The following is a 20499-nucleotide window of genomic DNA, read 5'->3' as shown; positions in this document are numbered from 1 at the left end:
TTTGCCTTTGGTCTAGGGATTTATGGAACTTTGAACCTGAAAGAGATGATTTAGGGTATCTGGCAGAAGAAATTTGTATTTACCAAAGCATTCAAGAGGTGACTTGGGTACTGGTAAAGGCATTCAGTTTTATAAGGGAATCAGAGCATAAAAGTTTGGAAAATGTGCAGCCTGACTATGCATTAGAAAAGAAAAACCCATTTTCTGAGGAAGAATTCAAGCTGGCTACAGAAATTTGCCTAAGTAGCAAGGACCCTAAAGTTAATCCCCAAAACCATGGGGAGAATGTCTCCAGGCCATGTCAATGATCCTCAAGGCAGCCCCTGCTAACACAGGCCCAGAGCCCAGGAGGAAAAAGTAGACTGGGCCCAGGGTCCCTGTGCTATGTGTTTTTGTAATTTCTATAAAAATTTAATGTATATGTTGTGTTGACTAAAACTAGAAATAATTAAAAATCATACATACTATGTGATGATACATTTAGATATTTACACTTGTGTGTGTATTTGGGAAAAAGACTACAGGTAAATATATCCACATTAATAGTATTTCTGGATTGCGGAATTATGGTTTCTTTTCTTTGTACACTTCAGATTTACAAAGCACGGGATAAGCAGGAAGAATTACTTTTATAATCAGCTATGATGGTAAATTTGTTCAAGGTGCAGGCTCATTTTTCCCATGTAACAAAGGAGTGTGCTTTGACCCAATCAGAGCTAAGTGTTGCTTATGTTTTAACTTACATCAATCTGTTTCTTTCATTTATATGAAAAGCACAAGGCATGTCCCAGGTTCATAAAAAGCAAATGAAATCATTGCCCTCTACTGACCTTGCTCTCAATTCAATAAACTAAAAAGAAAGAGGATATTTATGTGAAAGGCCTGATTATCTATTCTACATATGTATATTGAGCATACAGCATATGCAAGGAATCATTCTAGGTGAAACAGGGAATACAGCAGTGAAAAACACAACCAAAACAACTTCCTTTAAAAAGTTTACATTCTAATGGGAGGAGAAGACATTAGAGTACCAACTGCATATTACTTTAGAAGATAATGCATGCCATGGAGATTACAAAAAAAAAAACTGAGTACAGGAAATGAATTTAGAAAAGGAGTGAAATTTTAAAATGGCTAGTTGCTAGTCAGGGTAAGCTTTATTGAGATGATATTTGCTTTTTATTTTTTGATAATATTTTTACAGCTTTATGTTTAATGAATATCAAACATACCATCAATATATAAAGTGTAAATGAGATGAATTTAACATGTACATGTGCCCATTAAACAATCACCATGAAGGAGATAGTGAACATATCCAACATGCCCAAAGCTTTCCAGTTTCTCTTTATAGTGCACACTCATACCTCTAAGGTGTGAAGTATTGAGTAACACACATACATACGAACACATACTGGGCTACCTCATTGTTTCATGAGCATTTGTTCAAAATGTTATCCTTATGTACATGAATTGTCTCAGAACTTTATTAAAACTTAGCTGATATACATGTATGTAACTATATTAGTACTACATTGTCTTAATTACTATAACTGTAAGTTTTGAGACCAGGTGCTGTTCCCCAAATTTGTTGCCTTTCAAAGCAACCTGCCATTGTAGGTCCTCGCATATCTATGTAAATTTCAGAATGTTAGTTTGTCAGTTTCTAAAAGAAGAAATCCAGCTATGATTTGATTGGGGCTGTTATAGATTAATGTGGGAAGAGTAGAAATCTTAACAATATTGAGATTTATGACTTGTGAATTCCATTTATTCCATTTATTTGTTATCCCAACAATATTTTGTAGTTTTCAGATGTTTCACTTTTTTCAAGTTTATGCCTAAGTACTACACATTTTGATATTTAAGATAATATAAAATACTATAATATTGTGTTTTAATTTTTTTCTCCATTAATTGTCAGGTACCTTTAAATCATAATTTAATTGGATGATACAACTGGATTTTGAAAAAAAGTATACATATATGTACATTAAAAATAATGTATTTTTTATCTGTTTGGCAGACTGACTGCTATCATACTATGTATTAGTCCAAATTCACACTGCTGATAAAGACATATTCGAGATTGAGAAGAAAAAGAGGTTTAATTAGACTTACAGTTCCACATGGTTGGGGAGGCCTCAGAATCATGGTGAGAGGCAAAAGGCACTTCTTACATGGCAGTGGCAAGAGAAAATGAGGAAGAAGCAAAAGCAGAAACCCCTGATAAACCCATCAGATCTCATAACACTTATTCACTATAACAAGAATAATATGGGAAAGACCAGCCCTCATGATTCAATGACCTCCCTCTGGATCCCTCACACTACACGTGGGAATTCTGGGAGATACAATTCAAGTTGAGATTTGGATGGAGACACAGCCAAACCACGTCATATCATAATGTAAAATTGCACTCAATACTACTCGGCCTGCTCTCAAGGACAATATATCAAAATATATGGCATGTTTCAGTTTATTTAGCATCACAAAACTCTAAAATTGCACTTACTTCTAGAAACCTGGAATAATAATATAAGTGCCAGCTCATAGGTAGATATACAGCTACATATGACAATTTTCTAAATGTCAGTCTAACCACTTTTTAATTCTATATTTTCAATGTTTTTCCTCCTCTTGAAACTCACTCACTCTTTTTTATTTTTTATTTCAATAGGTTTTTGGGGAACATGTGGTATTTGGTCACATAAATAATTTAGTGGTGATTTGTGACATTTTGGTGCACCTATCTCCCAAGCAGTATACACTTTACCCAATGCATAATCTTTTATCCCTCACTCTGCTCCCATGCTTTCCCCCTAGTCCCTAAAGTCCATTGTATTATTCTTGTGATTCTGTATCCTCATAGCTTAGCTCCCATTTATGAGTAAAAATATATGATATTTGGTTTTCCATTTCTGAGTTATTTCACTTAGAATAATAGTCTCCAATTCCATCCAGATTGCTGTGAGTGGCATTATTTCATTCCTTTTTATGACCGAGTAGTATTCCATGGAGTATATGTATATATACCAGGTTTTCTTTTCTTTTCTTTCTTTTTTTTTTTTTTTTTTTTTTTTTTTGAGACAGAGTCTCGTTCTGTCGTCCAGGCTGGAGTGCAGTGGCGTGATCTCAGCTCACTGCAAGCTCGGCCTCCCGGGTTCACACCATTCTCCTGCCTCAGCCTCCTGAGCAGCTGGGACTACAGGTGCCCACCACCATGCCCGGCTAATTTTTTCATATTTTTAGTAGAGATGGGGTTTCACCATGTTATCCAGGATGGTCTTGATCTCCTGATGTCATGATCCACCCGCCTCAACCTCTGAAAGTGCTGGGATTACAGGCGTGAGCCACCGCACCCAGCCCCAGATTTTCTTTATCCCCTCTCTGATGGATGGGTATTTGAGCTGGTTCCATACTTTTGCAATTGCAAATTGTGCTGCTGTAAACATGCGTGTGCAAGTGTTTTGTTCATATAATGACTTATTTTCCTCGAAGTAGATAACTAGTATTGGGACTGCTGGATCAAATGTAGCCAACTGATCTTCAATAAAGCAAACAGAAACAAAGTGGGGAAAGGACACCCTATTCAACAAATGGTGCTGGGATAATTAGCAAGCCACATGTAGAAGAATGAAACTGGATCCTCTTCTCTCACCTTATACAAAAATCAACTTAAGATGGAAGACTTAAAGACCTGAAACAATAAAAATTCTAGAAGATAACATTGGAAAAACCCTCGTAGACACTGGTGTAGGCAAAAGGCTTTATAACCAAGAACCAAAAGACAAATGCAACAAAACCAAAGATAAATAGATGGGACTTAATTAAACTAAAAAGCTTCTGCAGAGCAAAATAAACCATCAGCAGAGTTAACAGACAACCCACAGAGTGGGGGAAAATCTTCAGAATCTATACATCCAACAAAGGACTAATATCCAGAATATACAAAGAACTCAAATCAGCAAGAACAAAGCGAACAATCCCATCAAAAAGTGGGCTAAAGACTTAAATAGACAATTCTCAAAAGAAGAAATGGCCAACAAGCATGGAAAAATGCTCAACATCACTAATTATCAGGGAAATGAAAATCAAAACCACAATGAAATACCACCTTACTCCTGCAAGAATGGCCATAATCAAAAAAATAAAAAAAAAAATAGATGTTGGTGTGGATGTGGTAAAAAGGGAACACTTTTATACTGTTGGTGGAAATGTAAACTAGTACAAGCACTATGGAAAACTGTGGAGATTCCTTAAAGAGATGACATTTGAATAAGAACTTGAGGTGAAAGTAGAAAATGTATAGCAATCTGGCAGAAGAGTGTTCCAAGAATATGGAACAGCCTGTGTGATGACTCTGAGGCAAGGATGTGCCTATCATGAGCAAGCAAGAAGAAGGAGGCCAGTGTTCCTAAAACAGAATGAGCGAGGAGGACAAATAATAGGTGATGAGGTCAGAGGTAATTAGGGACCAGATACCATGGCCTTGAAGGTTGTAGTAAAAACTTTAACTTTTATTTTGGTAAGAGGAGTGAGGTAATCTAGCTTAACATTTTAAAGTATCAAGCAGTTGCTGTGTGGAGAATAGATTGTAGTAGGACAAATATACCAGCAGGAAGACCAGTTAGGAATCTAATGCAGTAACCCAGGTGAGAGGTGAGGATGCCTTGGTCAGAGTTGCTAGCAGTAGAAGCAGTGAGAAGTGGTAAGAGTCTATATATATTTTAAAGATAGAGCCAAAAGCATCTTTTGTCTATGGAGATGGAGAGACCTTAAGAATGACTCCAAAGATTTTAACCTCAGCACCTGGATGGATAGAGTTGTCATTACTTGAGATAGAAGAGAGCATGTGTATAATACATTTTCGTAAAGCCCAGGAAATTCTGGTACATGCAGATCGACATGAGTTTTAAGCATTCCACTGGAAATAATGAGTCAGCACTGGCTACACAAGTCTGGATTTCAGAAGAAAAAGGCTTTTTGGCTAGAAATGCAATTTTGGAAATTGTTGACATATATAGCATTCTAAAATTTTGTGGACAGATGTCAGGACTTAGGCGTACGGCATACCAGCCCTTAGAGTTCAGTTTGATGCAGTAAAATCAGCAAACGGAACTGAGAAGGAGGACTAACATAGGGTAGGAGGAGTAAGTAAAACTAGAAATGAAAATCTCTGAAGGAAGAGAGAATGATGAAATGTGCCGAATGGGGTCTGTTTGATATAAAATAAGAGGGAGATGAATTAGAGTAAATACAGACAGGTCCTTCAAAGAATTATAAATGGGTAAGAAATGTGCCAGTAAATAGAAGAGAAAGTGTAAGAAAAGGAAGAAGGCTCTTGTTTGTTTGTTTTGAGAAGAAATAATATATTTATTTACTCTTGGGAATGATCTATTAGTGAAAACAAATAGTAAATGAGAAAGAGAATGTGGAGCAAAGTCCTTGAGTGAGTGTCCTAGTGCTTAATTGAGGCGAGTCCAAGTAGAGAGGCAAAGATTAATGTAGATTCTTACAGATAGTGTTGGGATGGGTGGCAATTCTCTTCTGACTGTTTCCATTTTCTCAGTGCTGAAGGAGATTAAATTTCAGACTGTACATACATGTATACATTTAACACATTGAGCATGTTTTGTGTGCTGAATACTATCCTAGGCCTTGAGGTGACTATGTCATCAGATGTTCTTGCCCTCAGAAAATTTGCACTCTAATGAAGATGTACAATTAAACCTAAAAAAATTGTAAATGTTATGAGAAATGTTTGGTTTCTATGGAAGTACACAAAAAGGGCATTTAATTCACTTGGCCATGGGTGGCACTAGAGAAATTTTCCCTCACAAAGTAATCTTTAAGTTGAAATGTGACTATTGAATAGTGGTAGAGAAGCTGTAAATGGTACTTCAGATAGAAGGAATAGTGAATGGAAAGGCTGAAATGTGAGAGCTAATATGGCAGTTAAAGGAAATGGCAACGATGGTAAAAGTAAAAAGGTTGATGGAAAGAGTAACTGAGGTTGAAAGACTGGCAGGGGCAAGATTATGTATCCATGTAGAAGAGTTTGAAATTTCTCCTTTGAACATTTGGAAGGAACTTAAACAGTGAGAAGTTATGGACAGATTTGCATTTACACTCTAGAAAGAGCCTTGGCTCAAGTGTGACAAATGGAATGGGGTGAATTGAGGGGAAGTCAAGGAGAGCAGGTGAGAGACTATTTCAGTAGACAAGGTGAGAGGCGGTGTGTTGGAAGACTAGTAGTCACGGTGTTGCAGGAAAGTGGGTCCACTCGAGCATATTCAGGAAGAAGAATCAAGTGGGTTTGAATGTGGATGATTGAGTGAAGAAAATCAAGCGTCACTAAGCATATGGCTTCGTGGTAACTTTAAATGAAATAAGATAACAGAGGTTTTTGGGGAAAAGTGCTGGATTAAACTTTTGACAATGCTATGTGATGCCCAAGTGGAGTTTTTGAAAGAGACAGAAATGAGTTTAAAATTCAAGGAAAGTTGTTGTTTGATTTAAATTATAAATTTGGTAGTCATCGGCATAGCTATTATTCAGTTTCTAACCAACTGCAAAGAAAAAAAAAAAAACTTCGAAGAACAAATAGGCCAACAAATTGACATTCAGGTCACTGTTAACTTTTCTTATCACTAAGCCTGAGGCCATTGTCCTTTTATTCAGGTTTTCCTTTGTTCTTTAGAGGGTGAATTAGCATGTTCTTTTTATGTTTCCATATAGAATTCTCATGCATTTTGAAGTGAAAGGGTTATAAATGTCATATATATTTTTCCTTGGCATTTTTATTTTCTTCGAATAAGGAACATTTCACTATAAAGCATTTATAACAAACCTGATGTTGTAGGTCATATTTTCCAGCTACTAATTTTCCATAAAAATTTGCTTGAGGGAAAAAAAAGGAAAAACACTTTTTATTAGGATTTGAGCTAAACTGAGTTAGCTTGTTCATGGCCAAGAAGTCATTTATTGCTGATATGGCCTCTGCTGCTGAAGGTCTTTCTCCGTAAATCTAGCACATCCTGTGAAAGGTTAATGCTGCAGTTTAGCAGCCAATTCTATCCAAAGTGTAGTGAAAATTAGCATACTTTTTTTTTACTTAGTTTTGTGTATGCATATCAAGAGTCTTTTTAAAATTCAGACTCGAAATAATCCAACATTAAATAAATAAATAAAAATAATTGATTGTGTCATGCATTATGCTAGAGTTTTATATTCCTAAACTCATTTAAGCTTCTCAATCATACCTTCCAATTGGTATTGTTATATTTAATAATGTAAATGAAGAAAATGGGTGCCTGAAAGGTAGGTCTTTCTCCAGAAGTGACAAATAAGTCATAATTCCCAAGTCCAAAACATCAAAAAAAAGCAAAACATTATGGATAAATAATAAATAATACTCTAGGAAGTCTTGAACATTTGTCATTGTGCGAGCAGAGGGTCATTGAGAACTGGCTCTGAGAATCCCAAGAATTTTTCTTGCTGTCCTTTTGTTTATTGTCATTGTGTGCATTTCCCTGATGCTTCGGAAATAATTTGGAGCCTTTACAATGAAAGATGAGATCTTTATTGTGACAGAACAACAATCTAATTTATCTCTGACATGGTTCCCCCTTTACCCAGCATAAACCGAGTGCCAGCTTAATGATGTCATTCCCTATAATGTAGAATATCAAACAAGGAAGAAGTCATTTGGGGTCTGCACTGGGGAAAATAATGAACCATGTCTTTCAGTTTCTTGTAAGCAACACTGCAAAGGTTCTTAAATTTATCCCTAGGGTTTCTAAAAGGTAGAGATTGAGTATTGCACAGAACTAGTGTAACTAGCCTCACAGGATCATTCTAAAGATAAAATGAGATAATTTGAGTAATGAGATCTAGCATAGTGACTTGAACTTAATATAGGATTTTCTTATTTTTTTCTTTCTATTTTTTCTGTTTCTAGGTTGATTACTTCAGGCTAGAAAAATACCTTTGAATTTTGAAAGAAAATCTCTGTGTGTGTGTGTGTGTGTGTGTGTGTGTGTGTTTTGCAACTTTGGCTCTCCAAAAGGAAAAGTATAAAATTTTCTAGTTTCAGTTTTCTATACCCTAAGATTTAACTTCATCTAGGCCTGGAAAGAATAAAGCAACCTTTCAAATCCACTGAAGTCAAAAGATTAAAATATCTGTGCTAAAAATACATAAGCAAAAACAGCAACAACCACAATATTCTAATGAAATGTAATAAGTATAAAATAAACTTATATAAAATAAAAAAAGATAAAACAATAGAAAGGAATAAGCTAACAGAAGCTTTAAGCAATGTTACCCAATAAGAGTTTTGAAGGAATTTTGGAATTTTCAGGAGTTTATATGAAAAAGTGTAAGTTTGGGAAAGAGAAAATTATGGGCAGATGCCGAAGGCATAAACCATGTAGCATGTTTGGGAAGCTTCACAGAATTTGGCACTGGTGAAATAAAAAGGACAAAATTCTACATTGAGGCTGAGTTCTGATTGTGGTCTACCTTCTATGCAAAGGAACTGGACTTTTCCCTCAGAACAAAGAGAGCCTTTGGAGAGCTGTAATCATAGGAATGCCAGAATCTGGCCTAGACTTAAAGATTAATTTTGGGTCAGGATAGAGTTGCTCAAATTCAAAGCCAAGTTTTATTGTTGACTCCTTTCCACCCCTTACAACCTCCCATAGCAAATGAAGACAACAATCTGTTCATTTTACTCATTAAATATATTTTGAAGCTGCCTCTTCCTGTCCATTGCTCCTGACACAATCCTGATCTGAGCCACCATCACATGTTACTTGGATGTTTTAACTGGTTTTCTGACTTGTCTCTCAAGAAACCCTTTACCCCCGGATCCAATCTATACAACACCTAAATGTCTTTTTAAACCACAAATCTGATCATGTGACTCCTTTGTTTGAAACCATTCAGTGCCTTCTTCTAACACTTAAAACTGTGCAAAATAATCTACAAGTCCAAGAGAAATCTGGCTACATTCTCTCTTCAGATCTACTCTGTACCACTGACCCCCTGGTTTCCCAAACTCCAGCCCGATTATACTTTGCTCAGCCCTTGGCTCCAACAGTACTAATTCTGCCTAGATGCTATTCCTCCTGATTGGAACACCTCTTCCCAACATCACCTAGCAACATCAACCCTGCCTTCCCTTCAGCTTCAGACTGCCTTTTCCCTACTCCTCATCATGCCTGCAGTTACCTATCCAATGCTTATCTTCCTGGCTCAACTGGAAATATGCAGAGGCCTTGTCTTATTTGCTGGCGAAACCCACATTAATAGCATAGCACCTATCGTGTTGTAGATACTTAATGAACTTCTACCAAACAAATGTGCTGAATAAATGAATAAAGTGACTTGCTGTCACTGTGCTACAAAGCCACAGAAAGCATCATCTCTTGTCCTCAGAGAACTCACAATCCACCTGGTGAGAGAATAATGAACAAAACGTAAGTCGATGTTTTATCCTCCTTCATAGGGACAAGCAGGTGCCATGGTAACACAGAGGAAAGAGTGAATAAAGAAATGTATTTGTGGCAGAGGTGAAATTTGAATTAGTTCTGAGAGGAAGCATTAAAGACACTGTAGTCAAGCTGTCAGAACCTCAGAAAAAGGAAGGAGGCAAGGATGCGTGCAATATAAAATAAATCATGAGTCATTACTGTCCATGGACCGAATAATTACATATTTGAGCATTCGATAGTGACATAAAAAAGCATGGAGAACAGTAATAGGTTTTATTTCCCTGAAGTAGAAAGAAGTGTGAATTGTCTGTGCTGTGAAGCTGGTGTGCAGAGTGGTTACTTTGGTAGTGAGTGAGCCCAATTGTCTGCCAAACATCCTTGTCGCTTAATGGTATCACGGTTTTAAAATATATTGCCATACACACATTCATAGTTTAATTTACTACATCTGATATGTTGTATATGGTATGTAGATACTGGAACATCTTACAGCATAACTATTAATTTGAAGAAGCCCAATCTAAATGTTAAAATATATATCATGTATACCTAGTAAATATATACATGCTCATATATGTATAGTCATATGCATAGAGTGTATAGTAATAAAATAATCCTATTTATCTTATACTACACTAAATATTTTTCACACATTATCTAATATTATTTTCATAATATTCCCCAAGATACTGATGTTCACATACCCATTATACAGATTAGGAAACTAAAGGTTTGATAAACCGTGTCCTTTATCTGAGGGTTAGAATGAGGATTTTAACTCATGTTTTCCAGCTCCATAGCACATTCCCTAATATGATACACTGCCAAAATAAATACATTTGATATTTAATTATACAATAGAAATGAGGAAAAGTGTTAAGGTTTTTCAGTGCAATAAATGAGAGAGGCAATATTCTTATGGCATAGTTATGGCAGATAATGATAATGGTCCTTAAGATTCAAAGGCAACCTCCTGCATGTGTGTTGAGTTTGATGGTTTTACTTTCAGCAGGAAGCACAGCCTGCATGACTAAGCTTTCCCACTGCTGAGATTAATTTCAGGTATCAGAGGTGTACTGGTGTGCACTGATGGCTGGATCTAATGCTCCTGGAGGCACACCTATTCCTCATATCGTGATCAGTCTTTTCTATGTGTAAAATAGATTAAGCTTCCTTGGTATTGTCTTATAAAATATATTACAGAGAACTTAAAGTGAAATTGCCTTGTATTGTAGAATAAAGGAAAAAAGCCAGATGAGAGTATTTGCAAATATGCATATTCTTTTCATGTTTGAGGTTTTATTCTTTGATTTAAAAAACATTAAAACATCTGTCCCACTCTAGGCCCTTTATATAAGTTGATTCATCCTTGCAGATCAGAAGGCCAGTGATAATAGCAAAAGTAGAGGGATGTTTAAGACTTTCCTAGTAACTTTGCAGCTCTCTTCTCTATATCTCTTATTCTTTGCTTTTCTACATATACATTTCCATTGGTCAACTGCTCCCATTTAGCTCATGAGACATCCTGTCGGACCTGTGATCTGACTGGTCCCTAGGTTAAGTGTACTGAAAGTTTTAGAGAAGGGCTTCACCACAGAACACTTCTAGACTTAGTCTGACTGCCTATCCTGATGTTCTTCCCATCGGTGTGGGCAGGTTTAACATATTAATGATGCTTGGTGCTAGGGATTGTGGGAATAAAAGAACTCACCTACATGAGATGAGGCAGAGCTTGTTTAGTCACTTATTTTATCAGAGCTTTCTAAAGTAAGGGAATCAGCCATCATCACTGTGTTAGCTAGAAACTCATAGGTAGGCAGGGCAGTGGAAAACATCATAGTGAACAGAAGAGAAGGGTTCAAGTATGCTTTGATTTGAGGTGGTTGGCATGAAGAAGCTGCAGTTGTGCTAACTAGAAGCAGGGCGTCCCCTGTAATTGGTTTGGGGAGCATATTGGCTTTTTCTGGTTGGTCCTGAGGTGGAAACAAAAATAAGGGAAGCTGTACTCATTGAATAAATCCTATCTGTTCTGGGTCAATTGCTGCAGAGCTTTTGGTTTGGTTTCCTGGGGCTGATTGCTGCTGAGATTAGGGATAAGAGTACAGAGGTGATATTAGTTGGAAAGGGGAACCTTTATGGGGAAGAATCAAGATTCAGCCATCCCCGAGTTTGAAGGATTAGTAGAAGTTTGCCAAATACCCAAACAAGGAAAGTGTGTCACAGAGAGAAAGCAGGCACAGAAGTGTGAAACAACAAGGCATGTGAAAGGGGCCTGACTATATTTTGGAGTTTTGAGAATATGACTAGAGCCAAGTCCCACAGAGCCTTATACACAAGGCAAAGGAGTTCAGTTAACCCTAAAATGAATAAGGATCTAAAAGGAATTCACAGCCCAGGAGTAGTGCTGTCAAGCTTGCTAAGTGACAAAATATGCTGGACAGGGGGTAGCTATTTATGAAAAACGCCTTGGGGTATCTCGGAATCAATGACTAGAGAAACAGTCAAGCCAAGGTCAGTAACAAGATATTGAGATGAACAATACCAACTCAGGTAAAGAGAGGATTATAGGAGTATTGGAAACAAGATTTAAATTCAGGACATAGACAAGTCACGTGAGGTAGCAGCGCACAGAAACAAGAACAAGAAAGGCAGGTTAGGCTGGTTCAGCTCCAGAAGTCAACATCTTGCCCTCATGAGGCTATTTTAAAAGGACTCAATATGAACCATTCTGCTCATACTGGTCAACATCTTTAAAGTGCTGCTAAGCACCTGACGTGTAAGGCTGAATTGGATGCACATTTTGAGTACGTAAAACTCTTTGCAAAGATAATTGTAATTGTCCTGTTTCTATAATTAGTATTTATAATTACAACACAAGAAATCAGTGTCCAGAGGTAAATACATGATAAACAATATTAAAATGTTTAATCCAGTAGTTTTAGATGAGAATTTCTTTTAGCTAGTGACCCCAGATGTCACGCTTTAGAATAGGGGTTTGGAAACTATGGCCCCCAGGCAAAATCCGGCATGCAGCATTTTTGAGAAGTTCTGTTGGAACACAGCCATATCCACTTATTTATGTGTTGTTTATAGCTACTTTCATACCACAACAGCAGGGCTGAATCACTGCAACAGAAATTGTATAGTCTGTAAAGGCTAAAATATTTGCTATCTGGGTTTTTTTTTTTCTTCCCTCGAGATGGAGTCTTGCTTTGTTACCAAGGCTGGAGTGTAGTGGTGTGATCTCGGCTCACTGCAACCTCCGCCTCCCGGATTCAAGCAGTTCTCCTGCCTCAGCCTCCAGAGTAGCTGGGATTACAGGCACCAGGCACCATGCCCGGCTAATTTTTGTATTTTTAGTAGAAAAGGAGTTTCACCATGTTGGCCAGGTTGGTCTCAATCTCCTGACCTCGTGATGCACCTGGCTTGGTCTCCCAAAGTGCTGGGATTACAGACGTGAGCCACTGCGCCTGGCCTGCTATCTGGCGTTTCGCAGAAAAAGTTTCCCAGCCTTTGACTTAGAACCCAGGGCAAATGGAACAAAATGTATTCGAATTACTTGACATGAAAATAAACATAACACATGAATCCTATCTATTGTGCATAATCTTCATAGGAGGTAATATCAGTCCCACGATGTAGAAGAGGAAGGGGAGGCTCAGAGAGGTTACGTAATATTTTGAGCAGAATACAACAAATATCCAAAGTATGATTTTGACTTATGTCTAACTAGCTTCAAAATCTTTCTACTTTGTCAGATTCTCCCAGTTGTAACTTGCTATTTAATTTAGCAAACATTGAATATTTACTTCCCCAGTACCTGGTAAGTCACTGAGGTAGGTTCTATAGAGGTAAACTTGCCTTCAAGAAACTAAAATCTAGTGAAAGAACCAGAGAACTAGATAAACATGGCAAAGCATGAACAAAGGCAGGCCATATAGGTTAATCGAGTGTAGAAGTTAAGAACCTGCCTGTCTTGAAGTCCTAGATCTACTACAGGTAAGCTGGGCAACAAATCTAGTTATGGAATCTTTCTGTCATGAAACTTTCATGTCCATTTGGAAAAGATGATAGTTACTTGTCCTATGAAGATTGTGAGGAATAATGCATTATTTTATTCAATGTATACTACTGAGCATCTACTAGATACTCAAGTATGTCTTGATTTGTATCTAAATTTGTATGCTATAAAATCATATAGAAAATGAAGAGTCATTATCTAATTTTAAGTAGGAAAAATGTGAATCGATACTAATACTAAAAACTAGTAATTTACTCAATGCCAGGCAATGTTACCAGTGTTTTATGTTTTCAGAAAACAATTATAATTATGAAGAAAACAATTCTTCACTTTTCAAGAAAGAATACCAAGGCAATGAGAAAGTAAGTAACTGGCCCACCCAAGGTTAGTGGATTTCCTATTCTCGACTTCTAGTCAAACACTATCAAAATTGACAACCAAAGAAATAATGAAATGCAATAAAATGTTTATAGCATTTAAGAGAATAAATTAGTTTCTTAATGTCTAGATTTTATATTAAGTAAAGAGCTTGCAGAAAAAGTAACTGACAGTTGATGATTTTGATTATAATCAGTCAGATTTTTTCCATATTTGAGCAAAAATTGCAATTCACTTATCCAGTGAATTAATTCACCTATCCAGTGCTTTCAGTGTAGATTCGCTGAGTCATGTAACTTATGTCATCTCTTATAAATTGAGATGAAAAATGAAGAAATGATTTATTTATCTTAAAACAGTTCTATGTTGATAATATAAAAACTGACATGTTCATCTAAAATGTTTGATAAGTTGCATTATACATGATTCGTATCTTATGTGTAACTTATATATGATATTTGATTTAGTTTATACACAAAGGAACAAATGTTTCTGTATAAGAAAGTTATTTTGCTTATTATAGAATTTAAAACTAAAATGATTCTTCCACGATGTCCATTTAACAATTTAAATTTAGGAAACATCTGGCATGTTCGATGAGTATTTACTTTGTATAATTGTGTTCGACATTTTAGTGAATTCCCTTTAGCAGTTTATTTCAGCAACCAACGCATGTGAACTTGCTTCTTGCTAAACGTTTATTTTAGCAAAGTTTTAGACCTCCAGATTTTAAGAAAAATTGCCCAGGCTGGAGTGTTGTGGCATGATCTTGGCTCACTGCAAGCTCCACCTCCCGGGTTCAAGCCATTCTCCTGCCGCAGCCTCCCGAGTAGTTGGGAGTACAGGGGCCCGCTACTACGCCCAGTGAATTGTTTTTCTTGTATCTTTAGTAGAGACAGGGTTTCACCATGTTAGCCAGGATGGTCGTCATCTCCTGGTCTGGTGATCTGCCTGCCTCGGCCTTCCAAAGTGCTGATATTACAGGTGTGGGGCCACAGTGCCCGGCCAAAAGTGTGGTTTTTTAAACTCTGAAGACACAAATGTACCACTGAGAACCCAAAGAAAATTGGACTGTTTAGTTTTGTGATTTGATGTCTGAAAAATAAAATTCTTTAGTTTCCTTTCATTTTTCCTCAGAGAATATAAACTGTGTTGTGATGTCAAACTCATTCTAAGTTTTGATGCCCATGGGCAAATTGTTTGCTCTAATTAAAACAAAATGAAGACAAATCTCTCACACGTAAATCTTTGATGGTGGTGGGAAATGTAGCTTCATGTTTTTAAAGTCTTCCCAGAAGTCGAAATGCCTCTCAATCTGGTAACTCTACTTTTTATAGCTACCCAAAATAATTATTAAGGCATATTTGATATACTGAAATCAATTTATGTTTGTGTTTTGTTTAATAATTGGGATCCGTGGGACCATTTGCTGTAAATATCCTATATTTTTAAAATATAGGATTTTTTTAAAAAAAACTTTGTTTAAAGATATGCGGAAAAATATTTATACTTAAAAATATAAACTCCATTAACAAAAATTGTTCAACAAATCTCTATTAATTCAATACATTGTATGCTTAATTTTCGCAGTCAATTTTTCCTTTTCTTCTCTTTAATGATGTGATGTTATTCAATGTCTTCTGAAAACTTGAGCATAGGAAGTTGAAAGTGTATAAAGTAAAACAAATTGTAAGGAGAGAATTTAGAATGCTAATTTTTGAAGGGGAAATATAAATTTTACAACTCTTAGTTTGCATTTTAAATTTATGTTATTACCTGTATTTAAGTATTTAAGTTGATTTTCACCAGTGTGTTAGTGTGTTTGTGTTGTTGTAAAAGAAATACCTAATACTGGGTCATTTATAGAGAAAATAGATTTATTTGGCCATTGGTTCTGCAGATTGTACACAATGCATAGTGCCAGCAACTGCTTGTGGTGAAGGCCTCAGTAAGATTCCAGTCATGGCAGAATTTGAAGGGGAGCCAGCATGTCATTGGGCAAGAGAGGGAGCAAGAGAGAACGGGAAGATGCCACATTCTTTTAAACAACTAGATCTCCTGTAAACTCTTTACCACTCATTACCCAAGGGAGAGAATCAAGCCATTCATGAGGGATTTGCTCCTGTGACCTAATACCTCCCACAAGGCCCCACATCCAACAATACAGGTCACATTTTAATATGAGATTTGGAGGGGATAAAACATCCAAACCATATCAACTGTTCACTGCTAACTACTAAATCAAAGAGTTACTTTTTTACAGACAATGTATTATTTTTTTCTTCATTCAAAAGAAAAATACTTGATTGGACATTATGAGGAGAAAATGTTAATCTCTTACAGTTTTTAATTAAATAAAATAATTTGAGGCTATTTTTATAAATTAAGGCCATCAAGAAGGACTCTAGACTCTAAAAAGGTTCCAGACATTTTCTATAAACATATTTTTATATATGTTTATATTTATTTATTTATATGTTTATACATATGTTTTTATACACACACATATATACACATATACATACATACATACATACGTGTGTGTGTGTGTGTGTGTGTGTGTATAGTTATTTTCATAGTAGATTTACACCACTGCCATCTGGGAGTAATTCCCTTATTCAATACAGAAGGATTTCTCATCCTTCTAAATATTTTCTTCTAGCTCAGAGTGCCTGTGGCCAAAAACAAGAGATTTTAAAACAACAAAAAGAAAAAATTCTGCATCCCCATATGGGTTAGCTTTCTTTTCTAGTCTTTTTACTTGAGTTAAAATATTTCCTTTGAATTTAGACTGACAAAGATATTGAAGGACATCTAATGTCATTTAGAGCACTGCTCCTGTGCTCTTGTTCAGTAGTTCCTCAAGTGGAGGTGATTGGAGATACTAGAAGAAAGGAATAAACTAGGGTAGCTCATATCACCCATTCCGTGTTTTTTCTCTTTAGGATGTCCCAGCCTGAAGTGAAATTGAATTCTGTTCTGCCTCTGCTATGCTGTAAATTTAGCAATAAAGTTTCTGTTCCATATGTGACCGAGTAGGTAAGGGTGCCCTGTAATGGAGTGTAGTGTAGGAAAATCCCTGTTGCTAAGCACCGCGCCAACAACACCATGAACTACAAAGCTCACATGTTTATTTCATTATGCTTTACTTCTATGTCTATCTTGAATTGCTCAGTATTCAGAGAAAACACAAAGGTAAGTTGTTAACATTCTTCGTTGCAACAAATTTTTTAGAACTAATTCTATATTGAGGAATGTCTTCAATTTTAACCAAAACCCTTTGATAAATTACAGAGTTGCTGAATTTATCTAGATCTAAATCTTAAACTGTATCTATCATATAGATTTATATGATTTATCAAGAGCTATTATCAGGGATGTATACTTGAATCCTTTTACAATTTTCATAATGCAACCATAAAGTGACCCTTGAGATCCTTGAGAGTGATTATATAAACATACCTCGATTTGGTGTCTCCAGCCTAATTATCACAGTTAAAATTTTGGTATCAAAATGGAACAAAGATAATAAGACTTGTAAAGCAGCAGACCTTACAAAATGTTAAAAACAATTTTATTTACATAGTGCATCCACACAGACCTAATTATATGTATTAAACCTAATGTTTAACATTATTAGCAAGTCAGAGAATTTAGAAAAATCAGTTAGACATAATTTTAGATAAAATAAATATTAATATTAGTCATTAATATTAATCCCTGTTTGATTAAATGACTCTATATGAAAATAACTGTCTTCGAATTATTTTCAGCTCACAAATTTTTAATGAAAGGAGATGGTGGCTGGGCGCATTGGCTCATGCCTGTAATGACAGCTCTTTGGGAGGCCAAAGTGGGCGGATCACTTGAGGTCAGGAGTTTGAGACCAGCCTGGCCAACATGGTGAAACTCTCTCTCTACTAAAAATATAAAAATTAGCTGGTCTTTGTGGTGGATGCCTGTAATCCCAGCTACTCAGGAGGCTGAGGCATAGAATCACTTGAACAGGGGAAGCGGAGGTTGCAGTGAGCCGAGATCATGCTACTTCATTCCAACCTTGGTGACAGATCAAAACTCTGTCTCAAAAAAATAAATAAGGAGATGGTGTGTAATCAATATTTTGGGCCCCTCTTGTTAGCTAATATGTTTAAGCCTAGGTCAAGATAGAAACTGACCCAGATTATTAGCATGTTTCAGTGCATAATACTTTAAAATAATTCAACACTGACACATAATACTATACTATTCCACTTAGATATAAACAGATGGTAAGAGAAATCTCATGTTCTTATCCTGGCATGGTGGCTCACACCTGTAATCCTAGCACTTTGGGAAGCCAAGTTGGGAGGATCCCTTGAGCACAGGAGTTTGAAACCAGACTGGGTAACATAGTGAGACCTATCTCTACAGAAAATTTAAAAACTAGCTGGGCGTTGTGGCAAGCACCTTAGTCCTAGCCACTGGGGTTGTTGAGGTGAGAGAATTGCTTTTCCCAGGAGTTCAAGGCTACAGTGAGCTATGATCACATCACTGCACCCCAGCATGGGTGATACAGTGAGACCCTGTCTCTTAAATAAACAAAAAATAATCCCAGAACTCTAATGTTCTTATAAGACTTTTAATAATTAGCCGGGCATGGTGGCGCATGCCTATAGTCCCAGCTACTTGGAAGGCTGAGACACGAGAATCGCTGGAGCCTGGGAGGCAGAGATTTCAGTGAGCCGAGATCATGCCACTGTGCTCCAGCCTGGATGATAGAGCGAAACTCTGTCTGAAAATAAATGAATGAATGAATGTATAATGAAAGTTTTAACTTAACAAATTTTATTTATGCCTCACATTGATGAAATTATAAGAACTAATAATACTAATATACATATATTTTACAAAAAAGTTTTTTTTTAAATTAAACCCTTATGATATACGAAGTTATTTGTTTATTTATTTATTTATTTATTTATTTATTTATTTTGAGATGGAGTCTTGCTGTCACCAGGCTGGAGTGCAGTGGTGCGATCTTGGCTCGCTGCAACTTCTGCCTCCTGGGTTCAAGCGATTCTCCTGCCTCAGCCTCCTGAGTAGCTAGGACTACAGGCGTGTGTCACCACGCCCAGCTAATATTTGTGTTTTTAGTACACATGGGGTTTCACCATGTTGGCCAGGATGGTCTTGATCTCTTGACCTCGTGATCCACCTGCCTCAGCCTCCCAAAGTGCTGGGATTACAGGTATGAACCACCACACTCGGCTGCAAGGTGACTTAAATTAATCAACAATTTAATCTTAATGCACAATTTTTGTCATTTGTAATATTTTCCAATAGCTTATCTGAAATCGTTAGGATCAGATTTCAAACTAAGATTTCAAAGTCAGATTTCTTTGAAATCACAATTCAAAAATACTTAGATTTTAGAAAGGTAATGTGATAAATATACTGCATATTATGGAATATCCCTAGTGGCAAATCATATGAATAATCACATGAACTGGGATCAGTAAAGACTACCCCTGGCTGGGTGCGGTGGCTCACACCTGTAATCCTAGCACTTTGGGAGGTTGAGGTGGGTGGATCACCTGAGGTCAGGAATTTGAGACCTGCCTAGCCAACATGGTGAAACTTTGTCTCTATTAACAATTAGCTGAGTGTGGTGGCAGGTGCCTTAATCCCAGCTACACGGGAGGCTGAGGCAAGAGAATTGCTTGAACCCACGAGGTGGAGGTTGCACTGAGCCGAGATTGTGCCATTGCACTCCAGCCTGGGCAACAGAGCAAAAACTCCGTCTAAAAAAATAAGACTATAAATACCCCTACATCAGCATAGATCAGATTTTACCAAACTTATGTTTAGGTATTCATAAATGTTGAATTTTGTAATTCCATGTGAAGAATTGTAGATCTGCATATATTTTCAAATACTAATAGTTATAATTCCATAGTTTATAAGTCCAATTTTTGGTTATTTTCATTATTAATACTTTTCCATTCATCTACCCTTTCTAAGAGAGAATACAATATGTTTCTTTTTTTTTTTTTTTTTTTTTTTTGAGATGGGTTCTCGGTTTGTCCTCCAGGCTAGAGTGCAGTGGCACAATCCTGGCTCAGTGCAACCTCCAGCTCCCAGGTTCAAGCAATTCTCCTGCCTCAGCCTACTAAGTAGCTGGGACTACAGGCACGTGCACCACGCCCAGATAATTTTTGTATTTTTAGTAGAGACCGGGTTTCATCATGTTGGCCAGGCTGGTCTAGAACTACTGACCTCAAGTGATCCACCCGCCTCCGCTTCCCAGAGTGATGGGATTACAGGCACGAGCCACCGCACCTGGCCAAGAATACAATATGTTTCTAAGTTGATAGTCTATCATTTATCCACATTTCTATGATGAATTTAAGTAATTTCTAGTTTCTCCCTATTGAAAATAATGATGGAACAAATAATTTCATTTATGTATATTTTTGTTCATTTGAACAATTTCCTTAGAATAAATTCCAAAGCATAAGCCAGTAGATCAAAGAGAATTATATCCTTTTATTTTTAAAAACATATTGGCAGATTTCCTCCAAAAAGCACTATGCTAATTTACAATGCCCCTAGAAAAAT

General features: G+C 36.6%; 1 protein-coding gene across 5 annotated transcripts in view; it reads left to right on the top strand.

The window, feature by feature from the left end:
- LOC105472068 (ankyrin repeat domain-containing protein 30B-like) overlaps positions 1 to 20499 on the top strand; it is a 539363-nt gene that overhangs the window by 39803 nt on the left and 479061 nt on the right. For 2 of the 5 annotated variants that reach the window (XM_071070103.1, XM_071070102.1), the window contains one exon: positions 13819 to 13886. The exons of 2 other annotated variants lie outside the window; for them this stretch is intronic. In XM_071070103.1, the coding sequence (XP_070926204.1) occupies positions 13834 to 13886 (53 nt within the window). In that variant the 5' untranslated portion in view covers positions 13819 to 13833. Of the gene's footprint in view, positions 1 to 12088; positions 13887 to 20499 lie in introns of those variants that run through there. One more of the 5 variants, XM_071070101.1, reaches the window with a different exon arrangement.

Source organism: Macaca nemestrina, chromosome 9 (genome assembly GCF_043159975.1).
Source record: "Macaca nemestrina isolate mMacNem1 chromosome 9, mMacNem.hap1, whole genome shotgun sequence".
NCBI lineage: Eukaryota > Metazoa > Chordata > Mammalia > Primates > Cercopithecidae > Macaca > Macaca nemestrina.
This window is presented reverse-complemented; position numbering and strand designations above follow the sequence as displayed.